Source organism: Jaculus jaculus, chromosome 6 (assembly GCF_020740685.1).
Source record: "Jaculus jaculus isolate mJacJac1 chromosome 6, mJacJac1.mat.Y.cur, whole genome shotgun sequence".
Lineage (NCBI taxonomy): Eukaryota > Metazoa > Chordata > Mammalia > Rodentia > Dipodidae > Jaculus > Jaculus jaculus.
In genome coordinates, this window is record NC_059107.1 from 101,718,845 (window position 1) to 101,739,078 (window position 20,234).

A 20,234-nucleotide genomic window follows, 5' to 3' on the forward strand; every position below is an offset into this window, starting at 1 on the left:
GGTCTGCTTCAGGCCTCACCTCCTCCAGCTACTTTCCTTTTCCAAACTAGCCACGGTGACTTGTAATGGCCGAGAGTCCCGTATGTGTGAGTGCTGCTTCTCTAACCACACTGAAGCTGGTTGTGTGGACCTGGCAGATACATTATTTAATTTTGCTGAGTTCACTTTCACTGAGTTCCTTACCTGCAAATTAGGAATAATATCACTTGGCAGAGTTGTAGTGAGGATTAGAAATAATTTATTCAAGGTGAGATCAATAAAAGTATATACTTTTGTAAACTTTTATTATAAGTTTAGCAGTCTGAATACATAGGTGTTCATATTTTTATATATTTCAAGTAAGTATCCTCTGCATCCCACTCAAGTTATATGTTCAATGAGCACGTGAGACACATAGGCTCTGTTCATAATTTTTTTCTTTTTTTAATGTGTTTTTCAAGGTAGGGTGTCACTCTAGCCCTGGATGACCTGGAATCCACTCTCAGGCTGGACTCAATCTCACAGTCCTACCTCTGTCTCCTGAGTACTGGGATTAAAGGTGTGCATGACCATGCCCAACCTCATAATTCCACTTTAAAAGTTATTTATTTATTTATTGGATGGGGGTGGGGGGCTAGGGAGAGAGAGAAAGCTAGAGAAGAGAACCACTATGCCAGGGCCTCCAGCCACTGCAAATGAAATCCAGACACATGTGCCACCTTGTGAATCTGGCTTATGTGAGTACTGGGGAATCAAGCCTGGATCTGCAGGCTTTGCAAGTGCCTTAGTGCCTTAACGGTTAAGCCATCTCTCCAGCATCCTATAATTCCTTTTTTTTTTTTTTTTTTTGAGGTAGGGTCTTGCTCTAGCCCAGGCTGACCTGGAATTCACTATGTAGTCTCAGGCTGGCCTATATCTCACAGCAGTCCTCCTACCTCTGCCTCCCAGGTGCTGAGATTAAAGGAGAGCACCACCACATCTGTCTAATTCCTTTTTTTAAAATTAACTTTTATTTATTAGAGAGAGAGAGAATGGGCTTGCCAGGGCCTCTAGCCACTGCAAATGAACTCCAGATACTTGTGCCATTTTGTGCATCTGGCTTTACATAGGTAGTAAGGAATTGAACCCTGGCTAGCAAGCAAACACTTTTAACCACTGAGCCATCTCTCCAGACCCACGTTTGTAACTGTTCATAATTTTTCTTTTTCAAGGCAGGGTCTCATTCCAGCCCAGGCTGGCCTGTATCTCATGGTGATCCTTCTACCTCAGCCTCCCAAGCGCTGGGATTAAAAGCATGCACCACCATGCCTGGCTTTTTTTTTTTTTTCAATATTTTATTTTGGGTACATTCTCCTGTTGCTTTTGCCTACTTGATGTTGGTGAGGAGATGATATTCACCCTCTGCTCATGCCATCGTTTTCCCCTGCCATCATGGAGCTTCCCCTTGAGTCTGTAAGCCAAAATAAACCTTTATTTCCCTCCCCCCCATCTATATATATTTGTTTTTTCGAGGTAGGATCTCACTCTAGCTCAGGCTGACCTGGAATTCACTATGTAGTCTCAGGGTGACCTCGAACTCATGGCAATTATCCTATGTCTGCCTCCCGAGGGCTGGGATTAAGGCACGTGCCACCATGCTGGCCACCGTGTTAACTTCTGCCTCCAAGTCTTAACTCATACAGACATTGTTTTGAAGCCGTTTTCCTCAGTACCCATAAATCAGGACCATAGGCATTACAGTGTAACTTACTCAAAATTAATGTTGCTCTCATCGCAGGCTTCCAGGTTTTATCTAATTTCTGTTTTTCTTCCCCCTATATTCACCTAGGCTTACATGGGTATTTATTACCTACTATAATAGCCCAGGCAGGCTGTAGAGTGATGAATAAGAAAAATGCTGGAGGGCTGGAGAGATGGCTTAGCAGTTAAAGCGTTTTCCTGCAAAGCGAAAGGACCCAGGTTCAACTCCCTAGGACCCAGGTAAGCCAGATGCACAAGGGGGCACATACATCTGGAGTTCATTTGCAGTGACTGGAGGCCCTCACATGTCCACTCTCTATCTGCCTCTTTCTCCTTTTCTCTCTCAAATAAATAAATAAATAATAATAAATAAATAAAAATAATGTTTTTTTTTTGCAAGGATCGCCTTGAGTTAGAGGCCTGCCTGAGACTACATAGTGAATTCCAGGTCAGTTTGGGCTAGAGCGAGACCTTAGCTTGAATCCCCCCTCCCCCACACAAACACGGTGTTTTGTAATGTTATTTGGGCTGACAAGAGAGTAGGGTCGACAAATGAGACTGGATGAGTTAACAAACATGTAATTGGGCGTTTCATTTTGGTGATTTTGATGTGACTTGTCATTATTTGCAATTGTAGTTTTTTAAACGTTTATGGAAAAACACTGCTTTCAATACAATCTGGGCGGATAGTCAGGGGTGGGGATAGGGGTGGGCCCAGAGATGGCAGCTGTGTGCCTAAGGCGCTCTTAACTGGTAGCAGGAGATGTGCGGGGATGCTTACGGGGTCCCGCCACGCGCCTCAACGGGCAGCAGCAGCAAGATCCACAGCAGCCTTTGAGCTTCGGCCTGGGGGCAGCCATTCCCTTCCCGGGGCGCCTCCCAGCACCGGGTCAGAGCCCACCCCGTCCACCTGATGGCCCACCGCCCAGTACGCCGCCCTCCCCGCCTCTCCTCCCCGTCCTCTCCCCCAGACTCCGCCCCCTCCTCCCCGCCCTTCCCCGAGACTCCGCCCCCTCATCCCCAGTCCCACCCTTCCCTCCGCCCCTCCTCCCCACCCTTCCCCGAGACTCCGCCCCCTCATCCCCACGTCCCACCCTTCCCTCCGCCCCGCCCCTCCCTGAGGCCCCGCCCCCTCCCCCCGCGCCCCGCCCTTCCCCAGACTCCGCCCCTCTCCCGCGCCCCGCCCTTCCCCAGACTCCGCCCCCTCCCGCGTCCTGCCGCGTCTCTTCCGAGGCCCATTTCTACGTGACTCCCCCTCCGCCCCTCCCAAACACCTCCCTCCATGCTCCGAGCCCTGCCGGGTACCAGGCCTCTCTCCTCCCGACCCCGCCCTGCTGCGCAAAGCCACGTCCTCCCGGTCCCCGCGTCCTTTGTCTGAGGCCACGCCCCCTCCTCGGACCCGCCCCGTGCCGTAAGCCCCGCCCCCGGGCCACGCCCCGTTGCGTCCCCGGCCCCTCCCTTCCCGCCGCGAGGTTCGAGCTACGCTCCGAGGGTCGGGCCGGGCCGCCGTGGGCCGGAAGCAGTTTACCTTCCCCTGCGACTGTCGGGCGGCGCGGGCCCGAGGCGCCGGCGGTCTCCGCTGGCCGCATGGCTGGAGCTGCAGGCGGGCCGGGCCCTGAGCGGCCGGCCCCGGGCAAGCCCCAGCTGGGGTTCCTCTCTGGCTTCTTCACCCGGGACCGGGATTGCCAGTGCATGCTCGGGGAGACGCTGGAGACGAGTAGGAGCCGGGAGCTGGAGGCCGGGGTTCGGAGGGTGGTGCTTCAGAGCCGCGGGGCGAGGAACGTCCTGGGTTCGGGCTCAGCCCCAGCTGCGGCTCGCGGCCCGGTCCCTTAGCTCAGTCTGCGCGTTCGTCATCCAGGGGGCGGAGGTGGGGGCTTGGGCCTCAGTTTCCCTGTGAAGGAGGCGCTGAGTCCTTTCCGGTCACATTCACTGATTTATGTAACGTGTGCAGCAGCCCGGAGACTTAAGTGAGGGTTAGGAGAGATTTAAACAACCCCATTTAAGGCAGACGTGCTCACGGCCATGCATCCTTCCTGAGAGGGGATCTTCAACCTTCATTTGTTGGGCAAGAGCGGGGAAGGATCCTCATGTAGAAACTCCTGAAAAATCATGGGTTTATGCACCTAAATGCAGCTGGGGAGAGAATTCATAGCATTATCATATCCTGAGACGCCCAGAACCTCAAAAAGACACAGAATCTCTGCGGTGGGTTAAGTGGGCACACGGCCACTCTCTTCTCTCCAGTCCCAGGGACAGTGCTCTAGAGTTTTAAGTCTTTGCATTGACCTAGGCTTCCTAAACTACTTCAGTTACGTTTAGGAAATCAAAGGTTTAAATGCATTTGTCCCAACATAAGGTTGTTAGTTAATAGTGGGTAACAAGTTATAATTCCAAAGTCACTCTTCCTGAGAGTGCCACAGTACCAGGAATTGAGATGAGGGAAGAGGCGGGGAATGGTGATACTATCTTTACAGTATCAGTATGTTTTGGATGCCTTCTGGGTTGTGGTGGGGGAAATAAAAAGCCAATTAAAAACTTGCTTTAAAAAAATTTACTAATTTTGGCTGGAGAGATGGATTAGCTATTATGGTGCTTGCCTGCAAAGTCTTAAGGACCCAGGTTCACTTCCTCAGTACCCCAGTAAGGCCAGAGTGGCGCATGTGTCTGGAGTTTATTTGCAGTGGCTGAGGCCCTGGTGCCCATTCTCTCTCGCAAATAAATAAACAAACGTTTAAATTAGACCCCCCCTCTCCACTGCCCCAATTCTGCCGAGGCTCCTCAGTGGGGTTATTAGTATTCATTGTGGGGACCAAGAGGCCTTAGTCAGTCTCTTCAGGGCTGGGAGAAACAGGGTGTCACAGGCTATTCTTACCCACCTTGAGGCTGTTACAGTATTTCCATCCTTCTTCTGCAATGAAGAACCCACTTTTTTTTTTTTTTTTTTTTTTTTTGAGGTAGGGACTTGCTCTAGCCCAGGCTGGAATTCACTATAGTCTCAGGTGGCCTTGAACCCAAGGCAATCCTTTACCTCTGCCTCCTGAGCGCTGGGATTAAAGTCGTATCCTACCACGCACTGCAAGAACCCACTTTGAAGGTGTTCCAAAATGGAATCATACAGTGGGGAAGAAAAGGACAACAGAGTTAGAGACGTGGGCTCAAGGCTTGCTTCCCTGTCCTTAGTAGTTACAGAAGATTGACTTGAACTCTCTGGTCTCCTTTATCCTTAGCTGTAAAAAGGGGGATGGGGTTTAAGAATACCACTTCTAGGGTTGTGAGGGGTAGATCTGATGGGTGCTCGGCATAGCGAGAGCTGGGTTCTTTGCCAGGAAGAGAGAGGAGAGCTGAGAGAGGATGTGAACATGATGGAGTAGGAATCAGTGGGCCTCAGCCTTCCAAGAGGAAGGCTTGGGCTGGAGAGACTGCTCTGCGGTGAAGAATGCTTCCAAGGGGAAGGCTTTCAGTTGCTTGACTAATAATGCACTTAATATGATGCCTGCCACCCAGCATATTCTATTTGTTAAATTCTTTAGAGGGAGCAGGTTATTAAAGCCAAACCTATAGTGAAGCGATTTTCTTTTACTTACCGTGTGTGTGTGTGTGTGTGTGTGTGTGTGTGTGGTTTTTTTGAGGTAGGGTCTTACGCTAGCCCAGGCTGACCTGGAATTCACTGTTTACTCTCAGGCTGGCCTTGAACTCACGGTGATCCTTCTACCTCAGCCTTCTGACTGTTGGGATCAAAGGCATATACCACCATGCCTCACCTTTAAAAAAACATTATTTTTAAAGACTATGTCCTGTGCATTTATGCTTTCAGGAAGACACCTATGTGGAAGGTTGATAGTAGATGCGTTTGGTTTTATTGGACTTCCTGTTAATAGTCATGACTCATAAAGTTATAAGGGGGTGGGTCCTGAGAAAAAAATCTAGACCTCCCTACCCCACATAGGATGTTTGTGCCACACTGACTAGATATCTAGCTCCTGGGACAGGTTAACTGTATTTGGAGGCTCTTTGAGTCCACTGTGTGTTGTTTGAAGAGTGTTGGTGGAGAAATGCTTCTCAAGTGTTGGAATCTGCCACACCTACTTAGTAGCTCCTTGATCCTTCATTTTACTCTTTGAGGTAAAATTCCAGAATCTAGCTGGGTGTGCTGCACACCTTTAATCCCAGCACTCAGGAGGCAGAGGTAGGAGGATCACAGTGAGTGAGGCCAGCCTGAGACTACATAATGAATTCCAGGTCAGCCTGGGCTAGAGCGAGATGCTACCTCAGAAAACCCCAAACAAACAAACAACAACAACAAAACCCTACAAAATTCCAGAATCTTTCCCTACCTTGCCCACTTTCATACTCAAAGCTCCTGTGGTCCTAGTTTTCTGGACCTCCAAATCTTCTCTTCTTAGTGGATATAGACCTGTATTCTTTTAAGTTGTAAAAGCCCATTAAGGAACGTTGTTGGCAGGTTATATTTGGAGTGTGATGGACTCAGATGAGGCATGGTGTTAACCACAAACAAGTATCAAATCTGGATACTGTGTTGTTTCTGTGAGTATGGCCCAAGATTCCTCCAGTGTTTTGGTATATGCTATAATACAAAGTGTTCGATCATTTCATTAAAAATGATTGCTGAAGCTGGGCATGGTGGCACATGCCTTTAATCCCAGCACTCGGGAAGCAGAGATAGGAGATCACAGTGAGTCTGAGGCCAGCCTGAGACTACATGGTGAATTACAGGTCAGCCTGAGCTAGAGTGAGACCCTACCTTGAAAAACTTAAAAAAAAAAAAAGGCTGCTGAGAGCTCAGTACTAGCCCAGGCTTTTTTTAAAAAATTTTTTTAATTAAAAAAAAATTTAAATTTATTTTTTATTTTTTGTATTTTTAAAATTTTTATTAACATTTTCCATGATTATAAAATATATCCCATGGTAATTCCCTCCCTCCCCACCCCCACATTTTCCCATTTGAAATTCCATTCTCCATCATATTATCACCTGGACTATTTTTTTTTTATACTAAGTTTTATTTTTATAAATTTATGACAGGGACAGAGAGAGCGAGAAGGAAAATGAGCACAAGGCCTCCAGGCACTGCAAATACATTCCAGATGATTTGCCATTTTGTGCACATGGGTACAGGGGAATGGAAGCTAACTAACAACAAAAACAAAAACAAACAAACAAAAACCTGTGAAGCCGGCAGACAGTTCAAAGAGAGAAAAATAAAACTCACAAAACTTTAAAATATATTCTTTTTAGAACAAGACAGACCAACTCAAAATCCAAAAGCTCATGTGTGGAGGGAGGTGGTTTTGAACCTAGCTATTCAAGCAAGCACCTTTATCATCTACGGAGCCGTCTTTCAGTTTTTTCTTTGTTTGTAGGGTCTCACTCTAGCCCAGGGCGACCTGGAATTCATTCTGCATTCTCAGGGTCTAGTCCAGGCTTTTAATGCCCTCCAAGGCTCAGGGAATATGTAGAAAGAGAGTGGAAAGAATGTAAGAGCCAAATGGTGGGGAGGTGTATTGTGAGACATTGTCCTCTCTATGAGAACTGACTGGTTCAATCATGACCCCACAGTGTCTATTGATACCCCACTGAGGAGGGTCCCAAGGGGAATGGGAATAGAGGAGAGGGGACATAAGAAGATGATCTGGTAGTAATATAACCAATTTGCAAAATGGTCATATATTAAAGTTCCCAGTAAAATTTAAATAAAATGACTGCTGATACTAACATGCTTGTGGGTGCCTGTTTGGTATTTGTAGTAATGTTTTATTTTATTAAAGATTTGCTTTGATGTTAACTTAAGCTTTTCATATCAATTAAAAATAAGCTCTAAGGAGCTGGAGAGATGGCTTAGTGGTTAAGGTGCTTGCCTGCAAAGCCTAACGACCCTGGTTCGATTCCCCAGCACCCATGTAGAGCCAGATGCAGAAAGTGGCACATGCATCTGGAATTCATTTACAGTGGCTAAAGGCCTTGGTGTGCCCATTCTCTAGCTTCTCTCTCTGCTCACAAATAAATAAATTAAAATATTTTAAAAAATTGGGACTGGAGAGATGCCTGCAAAGCCAAATGACTTTGGTTCAACTCCCCAGGACCCACTTGAGCCAGATGCACAAAGTGGGGCATGTATCTGGAGTTGGACTGCAGTGGCTGGAGGCCCTGGCGTGCCCATTCTCTCTTTGCCTGCCCTCCTCTCTCTTTCTCTCTCAAATAAATAAATAAAACGGCTGTAAGATATTACTTTAAACAGGGCGTTGTGGCGCACACCTTTAATCCCAGCACTCGGTAGGCAGAGGTAGGAGGATTGCTGTGAGTTCGAGGCCACCCTGAGAGTGAGACCCTACCTCAAAAAACCAAAACAAACAAACAAACAAACAAACACTGATTTGTGAGTTACTTTTTGATACTATACTACTATTTGGATTTTTTGTTTTGTTTTGTTTGTTTTTTGAGGTAGCATCTCACTCTAGCTCAGGCTGGCCTGGAATTCACTCTGAAGTCTCAGGATGGCCTTGAACACATGATGATCTTCCTACCTCAGCCTTCCAAGTGCTGGGATTAAAGAAAGGCATGTGCTACCATGCCTGGCTATTTGTATACTTATTTTTTTTTTTTAATTTCTTTATTTGAAAAAGAGCAAAGGATGCAGATAGAGAATGGGTACCCCAGGGCCTCCAGTTACTGCAGTCCAAGTCCAGATACATGCCCCACCTTGTGCATCTGGCTTATGTGGGTACTGGGGAATTGAACCTGGGTCCTTAGGTTTCACAGGCAAGTGCCTTAACGGCTGAGTCATCTCTCCAGCCCCATATTTGGATACTTAAATTTTTTAAAATTTATTTTGTGGGGGGGGGGCAGATAGAGAATGGGTGTGCCAGGGCCTTTAGCCACTGCTAACAAACTCTAGATGCATGCACTACCTTGTGCATCTGGCTTATGTGGGTCCTGGGGAATAGAACCTGGCTCCTTTGTCTTCACAGGCAAGTGCCTTAACTGCTGAGCCATCCCTCCAGCCCTGTATTTGGATACTTTAATTGGTACTATTTTCCAATTAGTATACTTAATTGAATTAATATCTTTTTAGATCCATATGTGAAACTTCTCCTTGATGCCATGAAGCACTCAGGTTGGTAAGTCGATCTTAAAAACGTCACTTTATATTTTAGAACCCCAAATAAAAACTGAAAATCTAGAGCTACTGGAGCTGTCTCCCTTCAGACCTTGAAGCTTGTCTAGACAGTGGCAGCCGCACCCACGGGGCCTTGTTCTCTCCCGCCATCTTGTCCTCACTCATCTCTGGCTGGACTACTGTATTAGTCAGGGTTCTCTAGAGGAACAGAATTACTAGAATGAATTATTTTATAAAGGGAATTTATTGGATTAGCTTACAGTAGTCCAATAGCAGTTGCAGGCCTGAGAATCACCGAACCTGGTAGCTGCTCAGTCCACGTGGCCAGATGCCTCAGCAGTCCCGACCGGCACTGCAGATGGTGCCGGAAAGCCTGGAGGCCTCCTGAGGAGCCGGAAAGCCTGGAGGCTTCCTGAGGAGCCGCTGGGTTTCGATCCACGCGGGTCTTCAGTTGATGTTGGTCTTTAGTCCGCACTGGTCTTCAATCCACGCTAGAAGGTAGGGAGCAGCTCCGGCAGCCAAGTGGAAGGAAGGAAGGAAAAGGGAACTCTTCTACCCAGAGCTTCCTTATATCAAGTCCCTCTCTGAGCGGGACCGCCCACTCTGGGGGAAGGGCTCACCCTGGGAGAAAGACCTCCTCCTTTAGTTGATCCTTCCTAGAAGCAGCCTGTGGATTACTAAACAGATCAAGTTGACAACACCTTAACTATCACAACTACGTACTGTGGGCATTGAGTAAAGGCAATATTTAAAACTTTCTTATTGGTGGCTTTTCCTTTACATCACCCTACCTTATCTTATGGAGAAGAAATCTTAGCTTGGATTAATTAGAAGCCTTCCAGGTGTTAATTTAGAGGGATTAGAGGACGTGACTTCTGAAATATACTACTTTACATTCTGGCCTAAAGCAAGACTCCGTCACATTATAGTTGACCAGTTGCTTTGTGGAATCGTATCGTAGAATTTGGAGTATAGGTTTTGCACAGATATTTTACAGATGAGGAAACTAAATCCTGAAGGTGTTACATTGCTTTTCCAAGTTCTTTTTTTCCTGTTCGTGGTGCAGGGGCTGTCGTATGTGGTGAAGGGCCACTTGGCCAGGCCTGTTTCTTGCTTATACACTACACTTGTGGACATTGTCTCTTTCATCTGTTCTTACTTTTCAGTGCTGTTAAGAAAGAAAGACACTTTTCTTGTGAAGATTGTAATGGAAATGTCAGTGGAGGTTTTGATTCTTCAACATCTCAGGTAGGTTTCCTTGCTAAATTGTTTTCTTCCCTTTGATCCATTCTCAAGATATTTACTTGTGTGGGAGGATCACTGTGAGTTCAAGGCCAGCCTGAGACTATAGAGTGAGTTCCAGGTCAGCTTGGGCTAGAGTGAGACTGTACCTTGAAAAAAATTTTTTACTTATTTATTTTTTGGTTTTTCCTTTTTGGCTTTTTGAGGTAGGATCTCACTCTAACCCTTTTCTTTTTATTTTTTATTTTGATTTTTCAAGGTAGGATCTTGCTGTAGCTCAGGCTGACCTAGAAGGCACTATGTAGCAGCTTCAGGCTGCCCTCAAACTCATGGCGATCCTTGGAAAGAGAGTGAGAGTGGTTGCGCCCGGACCTCCTGCCACTGCAAACTCTGGATGCATGCACCACTTTGCTTTACGTGGGTACTGGGGAATTGAACCCAGGCCACTGGGCTTTGCAAGCAAGTGCCTTTAGCCATTGAACAATTTCTCCAGCCCCTTTTCATTGATTGATTTATTTATTTTTACTATAGCCCAGGTTAACCTGGAATTCATTCTGTAGCCTAGGCTGGTCTTGAACTCACAGCAATCCTACTTCAGCCTCTCAAGTGCTAGGATTACAGGTGTGAGTACAACCAGCCCAAAGTCCATTCTTCTTGTTTTTTTTTGGTTTGTTTGAGGTAAGGTCTCACTTCTTTAGCTCAGGCTGACCTGGAAATTCCTTCTGTAATCCAGGCTGGTCTCCAACATATGATGATCCTCCTACCTTGATGTGCGCCACCACAGCTATAGTGCTGTGGTGTCCAAGGACTGGGGTGGTCAGCTCTGGGGAACGGCATGTGTACATCCGTCCTTGACCTGAGTGCTGATGTGGCCTAAGGATAGAAGGGAGAATTCATTGTTAGAAGTGGGGAGAAATGAGGATAGAGGCATGGGATGTAGGTGGTCCCCTGGGAGAGAATGAGGAATCTGTGAAATAAAGCACATTTTAGAATGTCTCTTACTTGGGTATCTCCTAGATTGTTTTATGCCAAAATAACATCCGTAACCAGGCTCATATGAACAGGGTGGTCACCCACGAGCTCATTCATGCCTTTGATCACTGTCGGGCTCATGTCCACTGGTTCACCAATGTAAGACATCTGGCCTGCTCAGAGGTGAGTTTCACTGTAGAAGACACTTTTCTCTGGAGCACTGTTTGAACATTTTGTTCAAGTGTAATTTATTAAAGCTTATTCTTTTTCTTGCTCTTATAGCCTGTTGCAGTCAGGTTTGCACTGCTGGTAGAAATCACCCAACCAAGAGCAGCTTGTGGGGAAAAAAGAGGTTTATTTTGGCTTACAGGCTTGAGGGGGAAGCTCCATGATGGCAGGGGAAAACTATGGCATGAGCAGAGGGTGAACATCACCCCCTGGTCAACATCAGGTGGACAATAGCAACAGGTGAGTGTGCCAAACACTGGCAAGGGGAAACTGGCTATAACACCCATAAGCCCACCTTCAAGGAGGTCACTGCCTCCAGGAGCCCTTAATTTCCAAATCTCTTATCAGCTGGGAGCCTAGCATTCAGAACACCTAAGTTTGTGGGGGACACCTGAATCAAATCACCACATAGCCCCACCGTATTATATTTTTAGAATTCTCTTACATGTTATCTTCAATGCTTAATAATGAGTGAATTGATGATAATAAATAATAAGTGAATTTAATAATAATAAACTATTTTTATGACATGAATATACTGAGGGCTGAGATCATGTTTATATGAATTTGCTTTTAAAATATATATTTATTTTGAGGTGCTGGGGATTGAATCCAGGGGTTTGTATGCACTAGGTGAGCAATCTACCACTGAGCTGTACTCAGTCCATGAATTTGCCTTTTTTTCCCTTTGGTGATGCTGGGGCTAGAGCCCAGGGCCTCGTCCATGTCAGGCAAAGTTACTCCACCGAGCTGTATCTCACCCTTTGTGGAATCTTACTTAATCTTCACAACAACCCACTGAGGAAGGGATTTAATATTCTTGTTTTGTACATGTGCCAAGTGAAGCAGTTGTTCCGAGACTATAGTTAGTAAGTGGCAGAGCCAGAGCTACAAGCAGGGTTCCTAACTATATCCTGTGTTTCATGGGCAAAGTCATTACCTGCCCTGGAGTAAACATTTAGTTTCAAAAATAAAACATATTTATCATTAAGAACTTTGGATTACCCTCAGAAGTATACATTTATTTGTTGCTAGGGAGACATGTATTTCATACTCAAATTGTTTTAGTTGAAGAGTACATTAAAAACTAATATAAATCTCATGCTTACACTTTATAACTTAGACTTTTTTTTCTTTCCCTTGAAATTAATAAGTGGCCTTACTGCATCTAATTATAGCTCATATTTTTGGAGAGTAGAGTAAAATCTGTGTTTTAGGCAGGTCTCCCCTGAGTGTAATGAGAATTAATGCTGTAGGCTAATGTGTTAGTACCTTGATCTTCCCAGAGGAATGAGGCATCTCGAGAAGTGGGCCACTCTCTTTGTAATAAGTTATCACAAATGTGGCTAGAGGGTGTGCAGTCTATGGGAATAGTCCAGTACTTGAATAAAGTCTACTAAAATGAGTGAATTGAAACTGTGTGGAAACTTGAATCTCGTGCTCGTGGCAATAGCATCTTCGAACATTCTTCCTTCTTCGTGCCATCAGTTCTTCACAGGAAGGCCAAGGACGGCTCTAGAGGAGAGTCAGGCTAATGAGGGAAAGTCTGGGAGGTTTTACGCTTTTGGCTGGGGCTGCGATCACATGCTCAGAGTGTCTCAGGTACATGTTGATTTGTTTGGTTTGAGCTCACATTGAAGTTCAGCATGTAGATCTTTGGAAGAATGATCTCTTAAGTCATTTGATAATTTCTAGAAGTGTTTGTGTCTTTTAGTGGCATGGACTTTAACTATGAAGCCCAACTCTCTGACCTTTGGGTCCAGAAGAAATTAGTTCTCTATCTGTGAGGCTGCAGGGCAAAGTTTAGAAAATTCCCTTTGGTAGGTGACTGAACTTTTCCCTGCTTCCTCAGTGTGTTTGACTTGCACAGCAAAGCTCCTCATGTCTGCTCTTGCTAATAAGAGTTTGTAAAAATTATCTGATATTGTCTGGTATTCTTTTATTTGTTTGTTTAATTTTTGTTTTTTCAAGGTAGGGTCTCACTCTAGCCCAGGCTGACCTGGAATTCATTATGTAGTCTCAGGATGGCCTTGAACTCATGGCGATCCTCCTACCTCTGCCTCCTGACTGCTGGGATTAAAGGCGTGCACCACCATGCCCGGCTCATTTATTTTCTTTTCTCTTGCTCTCTGTGATAGATTCGTGCTGCAAACCTTAGTGGAGACTGTTCACTTCTAAATGAAATACTCAGGTTTCATTTTGGATTAAAACAACACCATCAGGTAAAAACTAACATGAAATTATGTGTGGAAACAATGAGGAAATAAATGAAGTACATTTAGAATTTGAAATTTGAAAGAAGTACCTACGTGACAAGAAGGCAAAGTATATATTGTTTAAGTTCAGAAGATGGAATTTCGTTATATTTCATTTTTATTATTTTAAAAATATTTTATTTATTTGGGAGAGAGGGAGAGAGAGAAGAATAGGAAGATAGAGAGAGAATGGGTATGCCAGGGCCTCTAGTCACTGAAAACGAACTCCACATGCATGTGTCACTTTGTGCATCTAGCTTACATGGGTTCTGGGGACTCCAACCTGGGTTGTTAGGCTTTGCAGGTAAGCACCTTAACTACTAAACCATCTCTCAAGCTCTCATTATTATTATTATTATTATTATTGTTTTTTCGAGCTAGGGTCTCTCTGTAGCCCAGGCTGACCTGGAATTCACTATGTAGTTGCAGGGTGGCCTCAAACTCAACGGGGATCCTCCTACCTCTGCCTCCTGAGTGCTGGCATTAAAGGTGTGCACCACCATGCCTGGCTCATAAAACATTTAAAAATAATAACTGAGGATTGCTGTTGAGTTTGAGGCCACCCTGCGACTACATAGTGAATTCCAGGTCAGCCTGGGCTAGAGTGAGACCCTACCTTGAAAAAAAAAAATCCCCCCAAATATTATATTTATTTGAGAGAGAGAGAGAGAGAGACAGACAGACAGACAGACAGACAGACAGTGACAGGGACAGGGACAGGGACACAGACACACACAGATAAAGAGAATGGGCACACCAGAGTCTCTAGCCCTGCAAACAAACTCCAGATGCATGTGCCACCTTGTTCATGTGACTTATGTGGGTCTCGAGCAATTGAACCTGAGTCCTTAGGCTTCACAGGCAAGTGCCTTTAACTGCTAAGCCAAATATCTTCAGCCCTCCTTTTTTTAAAAAAAAATTTTTTTTATTTGAAAGCGAGAGGGAGAGTGAGTATGGGTGAGCCAGGACCTCATACCATTGCAAAGAACTCTAGACATGTGAACCTCTTTGTGTATCAGGCTTTCTGTGGTATTGCAGTCAGGTTCGCATTGCTGGTAGAAATCACCCAACCAAGAGCAGCTTGTGGGAAAAAGGAGGTTTATTTTGGCTTACAGGATCGAGGGGAAGCTCCATGATGACAGGGAAAGTGATGGCATGAGCAGAGGGTGGACATCACCCCCTGGCCAACATAAGGTGGATAACAGGACCAGGAGAGTGTGCCAAACACTGGCAAGGGGAAACTGGCTATAACATCCATAAACGTGCCCCAACAATACACTGGCTGCAGGAGGCATTAATTCCCAAATCTCCATCAGCTGGGAACCAAGAATTCAGAACACCTAAGTTTATGGGGTCACCTGAATCAAACCACCACAAGTACAATGTATTCAGTCCAACTTTAAAAGTCCCCATAGGTTTTTGTTTTTTGTTTTTCGAGGTAGGGTCTCACTGTAGCTCTGGTTGACCTGGAATTCACTATGTAGTCTTAGGGTGGTTTCAAGCTCATAGTGATCCTCCTACATCTGCCTCCCGAGTGCTGGGATTAAAGGTGTGCACCACTAAGCTCAGCTCAAAAGTCCCTGTAGTTTTTATCAATCCCAATGATGTTTAAACATCCCCATAGTTCAAGATCTTTTAACTGAGCCATTATACCAAAAAGTCCCCCCAAAACCTATAATGGCACAGAATAAACATTCACACTGCAAAAGATGGCATTGGGCATAGCAAAGAAATATTCAAACTCTGCTCCAAGTCCAACAACTCTAGTGAGTGACAAATCTCCAAGTCTGATAATTCTAACCAGCAACAAGTCTCTGGAGTTCTAATTCCATCCCTCCAGCTAGGCTACTCACAGTCTTGGAAAACTTCATCCGGGGCTGGCAGCTCTTCTTGGCAGCCATCTCATGGTCCCAGCCTCTCCACTGAGTCTCCACTGCAACCCACGGTTCATCCTCATGGCCCATGGGCTCTCCATGCAGGCATCTAGCAAGCCTACTTAACACTGCCATGGCTGTTTCCAAACACAAGACCATGTTGCAGACTCAATGACCCTCTCTTTCCTACACTTCTGATATTCCACAATACGAGGTAGGGTGCCAGTTTGTTAATTCAGGGGGGAATAAAGCATACTTTGAAGAACAGGACACTCCTTGAGCACTCAGACCCCTTCAAAAGAGTCTATACTCTTCCTGTTGCCCCAGTGCAGGCCAGCTGGCCCAATCTCAAAGTAATCTCTCAATTGCAGCTGAATGGGCAGCAGTTCACCCAAAGATCTTTCTTTCTGTGCCATATCCCTCTGCTTACACCAGTTCATTTCTATGCAAGGCAACCTTGTACAACTTCTCAGGACACAGGCATAACAGCAAACTTTTCACACAGACTGCCTCTAGCCCAGTCCAAGGAAAGCTCTTTCTCATCCTCATAAGTCAAATCTCACTGTCCATAGTCCTTACTGCATTCAGGTCTTTCAACTCTGACCAGAATAGTCCATCGAGCTATGCTTACAGTATTGCAAGGCATCTCTTAGGCCAAGGTTTCAAATCCTTCCACATTCCTCTTGAACATCAGCAAAAGACTAAAGCCACATAGCCAGGTGTGTAGCAGCAATGTCACTCCTCAGTATCACTTTACTGTTGCAGTCAGGTTTGCATTGCTGGCAGAAATCACCCAACCAAGAGCAGCTTTTGGGAAAAAAGAGGTTTATTTTGGCTTACACACTAGAGGGGAAGCTCCATGATGGCAGGGAAAATGATAGCATGAGCAGAGGGTGGACATCACCCCTGGCCAACATTAGGTGGACAAAAGCAACAGGAGGGTGTGCCAAACACTGGCAAGGGGAACCTGGCTATAATACCCATAAGCCTGCCCCAACAATACACTCCCTCCGGGAGGCATTAATTCCCAAATCTCCATCAGATGGGAAACTAGGATTGAGAACACCTATGTTTATGGGGTCACCCGAATCAAACCACCACATCTCCCGAGTGCTGGGATTCCCAGCATGTACTCCTATTCTCACCTTTGATTATTATTTAAAAAAATAACTTTTGGGCTGGAGAGATGGCTTAGCGGTTAAGTGCTTGCCTGTGAAGCCTAAGGACCCAGGTTCGAGGCTCGATTCCCCAGGACCCACATTAGCCAGATGCACAAGGGGGTGCACGTGTCTGGAGTTCATTTGCAGTGGCTGGAGGCCCTGGCGTGCCCATTCTCTCTCTCTGCCTTTCTCTCTGTGTCTGTCTCTCTCAAATAGATAAATAAAAAAAAATTATTTTTAAATACTTTTACTTATTTGTGTGTGTGAGAGAGAAAGCAAATATGGGTGTACCAGAGCATCTTGCCACTGAGAATGAATTCCAGATGCATGCACTGCTGGGGAATTGAACTTAGGCTGTCAAGCTTTATAAGCAAGTGCCTTTAGTCACTGAACCATGTTTCTAGTCTTTTATTTATTTATTTTTTTAGATAAAATTGCCATTCTTCTGAATTTTACTTTGGAGCTGGGAGGGAGAAATGTATTAAAGATTAAAGGCTGTCCAAGAATTAGAATAGCAGGGTCTTGCATCTCTTAAAATGTGTAAGTTGGGGCTGAAGAGATGGCTCAGCAGCTAAGGTACTTGCTTGTAAAGCCTAATGACCTGGGTTTGGTTTCCCAGTATCCACGTAAAGCCAGCTGCACAAAATGGTGCATGTATCTGGAGTTCTTTTGCAGTGGCTAGAGCCCTGGTGTGTCCATTTTCTCTCACTTTCTTTGTTTGCAAAATTAAAATAAATAGAATATTAAAGTGCAAGTTACAGTATTGAGAAACCCTAAACTTTTTGTGCATAACATTAAATTATTTTTGTAGGACTAGAAATATAATACCTATGCAGTAAACACTCAGAGAAACAAAAGTTTAATTTTTTTCTTGTCTAAAAATGAAGGCATCGCCGGGCGTGGTGGTGCACACCTTTAATCCCAGCACTCAGGAGGCAGAGGTAAGAGGATTGCTGTGAGTTTGAAGCTACGCTGAGACTACATAGTGAATTCCAGGTCAGCTTGGACTAGAGGAAGACCCTATCTCAAAAAAACCAACAAAATAAAACACAAAATGAAGGCATCTTCTAAGTTTGGGTGTCTATGTGTGGTTTTCTGTTGCTTCTAGGGAAAAGGAAAATTGTTCTTATCTATCACAGATCAACTGTAAAATTATGGAAGAAAGATGGAGGAGTATATTTTATTTATTTTTTAAATATTCATTTGACAGAGAGAGAAGGGGAGAGAGAATGGGTATGCCATAACTTCCTGCCTCTGCAAACCAACTCCAGATGTATGTGCTATTTTGTGTAATTGGCTTTAAGAGGGTGCTGGGAAATCAAACACAGGCTGGAAGGCTTTGTAAGCAGGTGCCTTTAACCATTGAGCCATCTCCCCAGCCCAGGAGTATATTTTAAATGTAACTGAGTAAATTCACTCAGCACCCTGCTTATGAAATTTCTTTATGATTTTTGGGAGTTATTGTTAGATACTACCTAGAATGTCAGAGAATCACATCTGCTTTTATTCCTGAAAAAATGAGAAAATAGGAGTCTTATTTATGTCTAAATAATTTTAAATTGAGCTAAACATGTTTCATAGTTTGAGAGTTACATGTCTTTGTTAACTTTGTTTTCTTTAAGGGGCTGTGGAGATGGATGGGCAGATAAAGGTGCTTGCTTGCAAAGCTTGCTGGCCCTGGTTCAATTCCCCATCCACCCTCATAAAGCCGGACTCAAAAAGTGATGCTTGGGTTGGAGAGATGGCTCTGTGTTTAAGGTGCTTGCCTGTAAAGCCTAACGACCTGGGTTCGATTTCTCAGTGCCCACGTAAAGCTGGCTGCACAAAGTGGCACATGTGTCTGTTGTTTGTTTGCTGTCGCTAGAGGCCCAGGCTTGGCCATTCTCTCTTGTCTCTCTGCTTGCAAATAAATTAAATAAGGAATGCTAGTGTCTGGCATTCCCAGTGCCAAGAGACCCTGGGCATGTATGTACGTGTACATATATACGGATAAATAAGAATTTAAAAAAATAACCAAAAAAAGAGATAAAGTCTGGAATGGCAGAAATTAATAAAATTAATATGAGAGGAAATTCATTTTAATTTGGTTCATCATTGCATGATGAAATTTCACATAAAACTAAACCATGTACTTCTTTCCTTAGACTTGTGTGCGAGACCGAGCCATCCTTTCTATTTTGGCTGTTAGGAATATCAGCAAAGAGGAAGCCCAGAAGGCTGTTGATGATGTTTTTGAATCTTGCTTCAATGACCTTGAACCTTTTGGAAGGATCCCACATGCTAAGACTTATGCAAGATATGCTCACAGAGACTTTCAAGACCGCCACCGATACTACTCAAATATATGAAGACAATAACATATATTACCGTATATTAACGTATATTACTGAGTGCCAGTGATCATGACAGAAAAAAATACAGTTCTTGGGGCTGGAGAGATGGCTCAGCAGTTAAATGCACCTGATTTAGCAAAACTCTGTGGCCCAGGCGCATGGGTCTGGAGCTCGTTTGCAGCTGTAGGAGGCCCTGTCATGTCCATTCTGTCTCTCTCTTCCCCTTTCTCTCACATAAATATTTTAAAAAATCATTCTTAAACAAAGGCCTAAAATGTAAACAATCAGTTAGATGCAGGTAAAATGCAGATGTTGATTTTAGAATATGATTAAAAAAAAGGGCTGGAGAGATGGCTTAGCAGTTAAGACACTTTGCCTGTGAAGCCTAAGGACCCAGGTTTGATTACCCATGTAAGCCAGCTGCACAAAGTGGTGCATGCGTCTGGAGTTCGTTTTCAGTGGTGAGAGGCCCTGGTGTGCCCATTCTTTCTCTATCTGCCTTTTTCTTTCAAATAAGTAGAAGACAAACAAACAACAACAAAAAACCCAAACAGTCCCCCCATCTTAAATTACAATACAATAATTGTATCTTTATTGCTAATCATTTGGTAAATAAGATAAATGACATTTTTATATTTTCTACATTGTACTGTAATAAGCTATAAATAAATGTTTATTTATTATTGTGGTTTGTTTCTATACTTGATTTTTTTTTGTTTTGTTTTTTGGGGTGGGCTCTCACTCTAGCCCAGGCTGACCTGGAACTCACTATGGAGTCTCAGGATGGCCTTGAACTTGTAGTGATCCTCCTTCTACCTCCCAGTGCTGGGATTAAAGATGTGCATCACCATGCCCGGCTGATTTTTTTTTTTTTTTTTTTTTTGCAAGGTAGGGTATTGCTCTAGCCCAGGCTGACCTGAAATTCACTATGTAGTCTCAGGGAGGCCTTGAACTCATGGTGATCCTCTTACGTCTGCCTCTCGAGTTCTGGGATTAAACTTGTGTGCCACCACACCTGGCTGTACTTGATTATTTTAAAATTTGATTATGAAACTTCTGAAGCCCGTGCTTGCATGATGTTGGTGATCAAAGCTAATATTTACAATACTTACATAAAATGTAAAGAAAATGAACTGGTGGAGAACATTTCTTGAGATTTGATCAAAGTGTGCGAAGAACAAAAGCTGGGTATCACTTGTTCTGTGGTCTTTTTTTTTTTTTTTTCCTTCAAGCTAGGGTCTTGCTGTAGTCCAGGCTGACCTGGAATTCACTATGTAGACTCAGGGTGGCCTTGAACTCATGGCTATCCTTCTACC

The 20,234-nt window shown here is 44.5% G+C and overlaps 1 protein-coding gene across 1 annotated transcript; it reads left to right on the forward strand.

The window, feature by feature from the left end:
* Positions 1-3,306: 3,306 nt before the first annotated feature.
* On the forward strand, positions 3,307-19,067 carry Atp23 (ATP23 metallopeptidase and ATP synthase assembly factor homolog). Its single transcript, XM_045153041.1, has 6 exons — positions 3,307-3,436; positions 8,810-8,855; positions 10,021-10,102; positions 11,114-11,251; positions 13,435-13,518; positions 18,730-19,067. The coding sequence occupies exons 1-6, from the start codon at positions 3,307-3,309 to the stop codon at positions 18,931-18,933; spliced, it is 684 nt and encodes a 227-aa protein (XP_045008976.1). The 3' UTR covers positions 18,934-19,067.
* The last annotated feature ends 1,167 nt before the right edge of the window (positions 19,068-20,234 follow it).